This window comes from Homarus americanus, unplaced genomic scaffold, assembly GCF_018991925.1.
Source record: "Homarus americanus isolate GMGI-L3 unplaced genomic scaffold, GMGI_Hamer_2.0 scaffold5589, whole genome shotgun sequence".
Taxonomy (NCBI): Eukaryota; Metazoa; Arthropoda; class Malacostraca; order Decapoda; family Nephropidae; genus Homarus; species Homarus americanus.
Window position 1 is genome coordinate 3,344,476 of NW_024736650.1, and position 7,614 is coordinate 3,352,089.

The 7,614-nt window shown below is 37.9% G+C and overlaps 1 protein-coding gene across 1 annotated transcript in view; it reads right to left on the minus strand.

Annotated features, from left to right (window-relative positions):
* LOC121872239 (nephrin-like) overlaps window positions 1–6,971 on the minus strand; it is a 59,161-nt gene extending 52,190 nt beyond the window's left edge. Inside the window, exon 1 of the mRNA XM_042374906.1 lies at window positions 6,965–6,971. Within this exon, the coding sequence (XP_042230840.1) occupies window positions 6,965–6,971 (7 nt within the window). The remainder of the gene's footprint in view (window positions 1–6,964) is intronic.
* Window positions 6,972–7,614: the final 643 nt, after the last annotated feature.

Consider the following 7,614-nt stretch of genomic DNA (forward strand, 5'->3'; position numbering starts at 1 on the left):
TTGAGGTAAATTGGGTAGATATAATTTAGATAGGTACCAAGAGTCACATTTGCTCTCTATTGACTAATAAGAAAAAAAATTATTTTGCATTTCAGGTCAGATTAATATAATAATAATCCCTTTTACCAGCACTGTCATCAAATTGCGTATCATAATTCAAATAAATCTGATGGTGGTAGTTTATCGCCTGGAAACTGATTCTCATAAATATATTTCCCGAAAAATTCCTTTAGGTCTTGTGTGTGTGGAGCAAGACTGGCCCGCAGGATGTTAGCGAGGAGGGAACATTGTGGCGTGTTTTCAAGAAAGTTGTGGATAGACGGAGTTGAATAGAGATAAATTTGATGAAATAGAGAAGAGAGAGAGAGAGAGAGAGAGAGAGAGAGAGAGAGAGAGAGAGAGAGAGAGACAGACAGACATATAGAGAAATAGATAAATGTAGGTTACAGACAGACAGATGAAGAAATAGGAAGATAGGCTATAGAGACAGACAAAGAGACACACACGTAGACAGACATACAAAAGAGAAAGAGAGGATAACATAATGATGAAAACAGAGATGAATAACATCATAAAGGAGAGAACTTAGCTTAGGTTAGGTTAGGTTAGGTTAGGTTAGGTTAGGTTAGGTTAATAATTCTCGTTTATGTTAGAAATCCATGAATAAATTTATATATATTTTTTTAGGATACATTGAGACTGAAGTGAATAATTAAATGAGTTTTAGTTTAGCATGGTAATGAAAAATGCAAATAACTGTTTTTAATTACACAGTTAATGCATTTTATTTGACTGTGAAATGAAGTGACTGTAGAACATTACCAGCGATAAATTACAAGTTTTACACAGTTGAACAGTTTCAATACAATGCGAACTGAATATTGGTGTTCAATTAGGTTTTAACTTCACACTTAATCAGTTTTTAGTCTACCAGAAATGGAAAAACTATTTAGTGTTACGTTTTGACATTGAATTTTAGAATAACAGATTAATATGTTGTTAGTCACTTTATATTACAATATGATAGACTAATAAGCTTTATTTTACTATAATCTTTACTATAATTAAAAGTGAATAAATTAATGTGTCAGGTTAGGTTAGTTTAGGTTAGGAATTACATTAAATCCCTTTTTCCACAGCTGGCCTAATATTTTCTATGGACGAGTAAAGAAAAGAAGAAAATTTTACACTGAAACTGTTTATCGAACTGAATTAAAATACCAAGACCATATTCTTACCCTGGTCTTTATAGTGAGACTAATGATCCAATACTCAGGCCTTGGAGGTAATGACACACATAAAATATCTTTAAAATTTATTGACGTAAGGAAATTGGGATTATGTAAGGGGAATGGAAACTGTAGCGAGAGAAATTTCATTAAGGGAGAACATCTAGACCAGCCATCACGGGGAAAGTGTCTCTGGGGCGTTATATCAGTAAATAAAGTGAGGTGTGTGGGAAGGTGGGGGAGAAGGTAATGATATGAGATAGTACCTAGGAATATAGAACAGGAGGAGGATACCAGGAGACCTATTGCTATTTGTTGTGGTAATCTACTGAGTTGAGAGGGAGGGAAATCAAACGAAATTAAGGATAATAGGATTGGATATGGATTAGGAGAGGGGAATTACAGATAAGAACAAGGAGGATCTATTTATAAAAGCAACAGAGGAGTGTGTGTGTGTGTGTGTGTGTGACAAAGAAGCACGAGATGAGTGACTGAAAACATATCAAGTTACTCTTTTTTTTTTTAGCAATAAACGTAAGATCCTGGAGTGAAAGTAGTAAAGTAAATAACTTATATGGATACAGCAAAAATACATCATACAATCTATAAATTATTGATGGAGGTGAAAGACATGACAAAAATGATAATTGAAGCTAATTAAATGTGGTAGATGAAATATGAGCAAAATGTAATTATAGAAAGGGTGAGGGAGCTGGTTCATGGATCAGTTATCTATGAAAATTATAATTGGGAAAGTGACAGATAAAATCGAGGGGAAGGGAAGTGTGTTAGGGCTTATGTAACCTTGTCAATAAAGTGCAGGAGAGTGTATAGGGATGATGACCTCTTAAAGTGCATAAAAGAATGTATCCAGGTGGAGGGTGAGTGATGGCAGGTGTTTTACGGTGACAAGAGAAACTGGTGACTTTGAATTCTTGTTGAAGATTCCATAACACAGGAGTGAAATAGAACTATGAGTTTGTTGATGACATTTTCACTGATGGGCATTTGACCCACATTATATCATGACAAGAAAATCGAGGTATAAAAGGAAAGAAAATGGAAGAAAGTTTAGTGTCTGTGCTTATGTTGTGTTGCTGGATGAAAGGTAAAAGAAAAAAATATATTCATGGAAAATTAAACAAAAATAAAAATTTCACACAAATCACTTGCTAAACAAAATATCAGGTTCTAATTCATAATAAAGAATCTAAGTAAAAAAAAATAAGGGTCGAAAAGACAAATAATTATCTAACTCAAACATTGTGGTCAAATAGCAATAGAGTTAAACTGAAGCCGCTATGGCAAGCGTGAAATATCAAGGAACAGATTAGAACAGCTCACCCAAGTGGTATAAGCTCTAAGGTGAAAGTCAGGATACACAAGAATATTAGTTTGCTGGCGTGGAAACATGTAACTTAAGTCTTGTCTCACTGTGGGGATAAAGGACTCGTAGGTGCATGAGAGCAGCAGGGAAGAGGAAACGAAAGCTGTGATTACTGACATTTCATATTTGTCTCTAGAGTAAGAAAAATGGATAACACGAAGGACAGAATACAAATATATAGAGAAACACAAGGAAATACTATAAAGAAATACAAAGAAATAGTATAGGGAAATATAAAGAAATAATATAGAGAAATGAACTAACCCACATTAACTGATTGGAAACCTTAGCTTATATAGACGAGAGACAAGATAAGATCCCGAGGGTGACAAAGAAAATGTCCTTGAATGAGATAAAAGATGTAAGGTCAAGGGGAAGATGATGACGATGATGATGATGATGATGATGATGATGATGATGATGATGATGATGATGGAGCAGTAAAGATAGTGTGATTATAAGACTTTTACGGCTGGGGTTTTCGTAACTGGTTGAATTGTGTGACGGTGGATTATGGAATATAAATATGTGGAGAAAAATATCCGTGAGACTCCTTAGTAAATAGTGGATGATGGTATAGTGGATGAAGATAGAATATACTTAATACTCCCAATCCTCTTTTGTACACATTTCTCGACATCGTGTTTGTTATTGTTGCAATGGACACAAATTCGTTTCACTTTGGTGTATGAATTTATTGATATTTTTAATTCTATTTTGTTCCTTTCTGTAGCTTTAGCTTTGTTTTATATTGTTTATCCTTTATCTTTATTGTTCGTATTTATCCTTTCCTATGTTCGTCTTTATTCTTCTATCTACCCCCCCTAATTTTTTTTTTTACAATTTACTCAGATTTACTTCCGTTTTTCTCTTTCTCTTTTTATCATTATCTTTCTCTTGTTTATTTCAGCATTTCTATTTTTACTCTATTTTCATCTTTTATTTACGTGTCTCTTGCTCCTCCCCAGCTGAGTTGGTCGAGGCATAGGAGTCAGCTTTATGTTGGCGGGTGCCGAACAGTTCCACCGAGAATATTACTGAATGTAACTTTGCGTTTCTGCTATGTCGCTGCTGGTTTTACGATCGTAGCTGAAGTTCGTGCTGTTGTTACCGCTTTGAGTGGTGGAGGTGCTGTTACTCGTGCTTAGAGGGGTGCTTGGAGGGGTGGGGGTGCTGGTACTAGGGCTTGGAGGGGTTCCTTGGAGGGGTGGGGTGCTGTTGTTACCGCTTGGAGTGGTGGGGGTGCTGTTACTAGTGCTTGGAGGGGTTCTTGGAGGGGTGGGGGTGCTGTTGTTACCGCTTGGAGTGGTGGGGGTGCTGTTACTAGTGCTTGGAGGGGTTCTTGGAGGGGTGGTAATGCTAGTACTAGTGCTTGGAGGGGTGGTGGTGCTAGTAGTAGTGCTTGGAGGAGTGGTGTTGCTGATGCTAGTGCTTGGAGGGGTGAAGGCGCTGATACTAGTACTTGGAGGAGTGCTTGGAGGGGTGGTGGCGCTGGTACTAGTGCTTGGAGGGGTGAAGGTGCTGATACTAGTGCTTGGAGGAGGGCGTTAGTGACGATGGTAGTAGTGATGGTGCCTTGAGAAGTAATGGTGGTGGTGGTTGAAGTGCTAGCTGAGATGGTGGTAGTAGTGGTGGTAGTTATACTGTCGTTCGTGCTTGAGGTGATGGAGGTGGCGGTGGTGGTTAAAGTGGTGTTGTTCTTGAGGCTGGAGAGATGGTGGTAGTGGCAGTGGTGTGTTGGTGTTAATGTTGCTGGTTATAGTGCTGATGTTGGCTATAGTGATGATGGAGGTACTGGTAGTAGTGATGGTGGTAATGGTAGTAGTGGCAGTAATGGGTATGATAGTGAAATTAATGATGGTGTTGCTAGTAAAAGTTGTAATGGTAATAGTAATAGAAATAGTAGTGGTGGTAATATCTGTCCAGTATCACCACTTCTGCTACTATCGGGTGTTATTACCTACAGCTGGCGTTATCCCTCCTAACTGTGCTGGTCTTGGCGTCAGTGTTGCTTATTACTGCCTCGTACTATACTTCTTACGCTGTTATTACGATTATCTCTGTCTTTCTGTCTCTCTCTGTCTCTTTTTTTCTATTACTGTTGTATCTGCCACTGTCTTTCTTTTTTTCCCTCTCTCGTTTTTTCCTACTGGTGTTTTATTTTCTTTAATTTTCTCTGTTTTGCTTTATTTCACTCTATATTTCCTTCTCTATGTTTAAATTTCTCTAATTTTCTCTCTATCTCTTTTTTCCACCTGTACTTTCTCTTACTCACTTTCACTACCTTTCTATGTCCTTTTCTCTTTCCCTTTGTAATTTACTCAGTGTTGTTACCGCTTGTGCTGAACACTATTGGTACTGTCTTTAATAATTCTTGTTATTATTATTATTATTATTATTATTATTGCATGTTGTTATTATTGTTATTATTTTTTTTTATTGTTGTTATTATCATTATCATTGTTTTTGTTGTTATTGTAGTTTTTATTATTTATTCTTTAATTATTAGTATTATCATTATCATTATTTCTCTATTGTGTTCTGATAAATCCACAATGTTAAGAGTTTCTGGGTGACGTACGTGTTGAAGAAGAAGATGTCTGTGTGAATTCTTGTCTTTCATTCTGATTATCTCTTTGTGTGAGTCTTTCTGTACCTCTTTCTCGTTTTCTTTATCTCACTATCCCTCTCATCTCTTTCTCTCTCTCTCTCTCTTTCTATGTCAGTTTTTATCTCTCTATCTTCTTCCTTCACCAATTTCCACATTCCGATTCTGTTTTATTCTCTCTCTCTCTCTTTCTCTCTCTCTCTCTCTCTCTGTGGAGCCTGCCTCTCCCTCCTCCACTTTATGGCGGTAATACCACAGTGAGGGGCAGCCTGACAGCCACCATCAGGGTCCGACACGCTTTAGCCTAGCCTGGTGAAGCCTCTCGCTCTCATCTGCCCCTCTGTGTGTGTGTGTGTGTGTGTGTGTGTGTGTGTGTGTGTGTGTGTGTGTGTGTGTGTGTGTGTGTCTGTGTGTGTGTCTGTGTGTATTATACTTGAATATATTGATGCAGACAGGTAGAAGAGACAGGTGGCAGAGACAGAGAGGGAGACAGACACCAACGTGACAAGAGTGATGAAACAACCATAAATTCATATTAGAGGGAAACCCAACTGACATAACGTCATTTACCTGTGTCACTCACAGCTCAGGTAATTACCCTCCCATTTTAACTCTTTTTCACTGCTAAGTTGGGTGTACCTTTTTTGTCTACCTGTTAAAAAAAAGAAAAAAAATCGACGCGGGTCATCATAATTACGTAACACGGTGAAACAGGATTAATAACATGTTCAAACATTGTGCTGACACGATTATGTTCAAAGTAAAATCATTTAGGCAATAATTACCTTGTTAACTTTTCGATTAACCCTTTCACGGGGATATTATATTTCCCGCTAAAAAGGTCGGTGGCAGATCCAAATTGAAAATTATATGTTTAAGCCTACAGTAATTATTAAATCTGACACACCTATGTTGGCCGTCCGTCACTCATGTATGCCTTCTGGCTCCTGAGGTTATATAATTTCAACAAAAGTTCACTCGGTCACGGCGTCAGGCCGAGAATATGGCGATCAATTGGGAAAGTTATGAGACGTATTAGTGGTAAGATTACCAGGCCATCCAACTTTTAATTGGTCAAATTATCCAGCACTTTACCTTTTTATTGGTCAGATAATCACGTCATCAAGTTCTTTAATGGGGTATTCATTCCTTTGTCCTACTCTCCATGTGGTCAACTACTCGCTGACTCCCCTTAATTGGCTGGGATTTCACGCTCTCTCCTTCCTAGTTGGCCAAATTCGTCTCACCTTCATATATTAATTAAATGTCAGAGTCGCTCTCTGGTTGCCGGCCTGTAGAGTCATCTGGCCCGTTTCCACCACTTCAGGCTGGCATGATGGCGTATTTCTGCCACGTCAGGAATTTCCGAGAATTTTTAATTATAAGTTCTTGCATTCGGTGAGTCGCTCTAGACTCTTGAGGGTGAGTAGGTCTAAAGGAATCAACGTGTTTAAGTGCGGTGGGTGGTGGTGGTGGTGGGGGGAGGGGGAGGGTTCTTGTGTCTGTTTTAATGTCTGGTTTGGATTTTTGTATCTTAGACATGACGACACACAACCAATAATCTATTTATTTTCCATATCTACTCTTCACCCTATCACCTTCCTACGTCTTTTATCATTTTTTTCAATATTTTTTCATTTGATGTCATACACAATCTTTCCTGTTGTCTTCATTCGCTTCCCTCATCTTCTCTCACTGTTATTATCATTATCTCTACTCCTAACTTCTACTCTGACTCACTCGCCATCTTTACATTCCTCGCCAGACACAACCAATCAAGCATATGAACCTTATTTAAGAATGTTATTAAGCCCTACATCCTTCACTCACCTAACATGACTAAGACAACATGAGGATACACACGAAAATACGATATATCTATGACCGGTAACGTAAAGATGATGAATATGCTTTATAACACACAGGTAAATCAGAGAATACCTGTTTTATTCTTGATTTTATGAGATATATGACAGGTAAATATCATATAGACGTGTTATTGTCAACAGTATTTTCAGCGAGACGTGTCCTTGAAGTAAGATTTTCTAAAGTGTTGGAGGATATAAGGAGGAGGAGAAGCATTTCCCGACGTGTTATTTCAACGTAGAAATGAATTTGATATTAGAGAGCCTTCACAAGATAGAATATTCCCAACGAAATTATTCCTCCTCTCAGATATCCTTGTAGGGTGACGGTGAGTGGGAAATAATGTAGTGTTATTCAGTTATATAATTAATGCGGTTATCTTATCTTGTGTTATTGTTATGCATGATGCTTCTCGTTCAGTCACAAAACACACTCACAAGGTGACTGATTTTAAAGTGTGTGTGTGTGTGTGTGTGTGTGTGTGTGTGTGTGTGTGTGTGTGTGTGTGTGTCAATGTACCGATG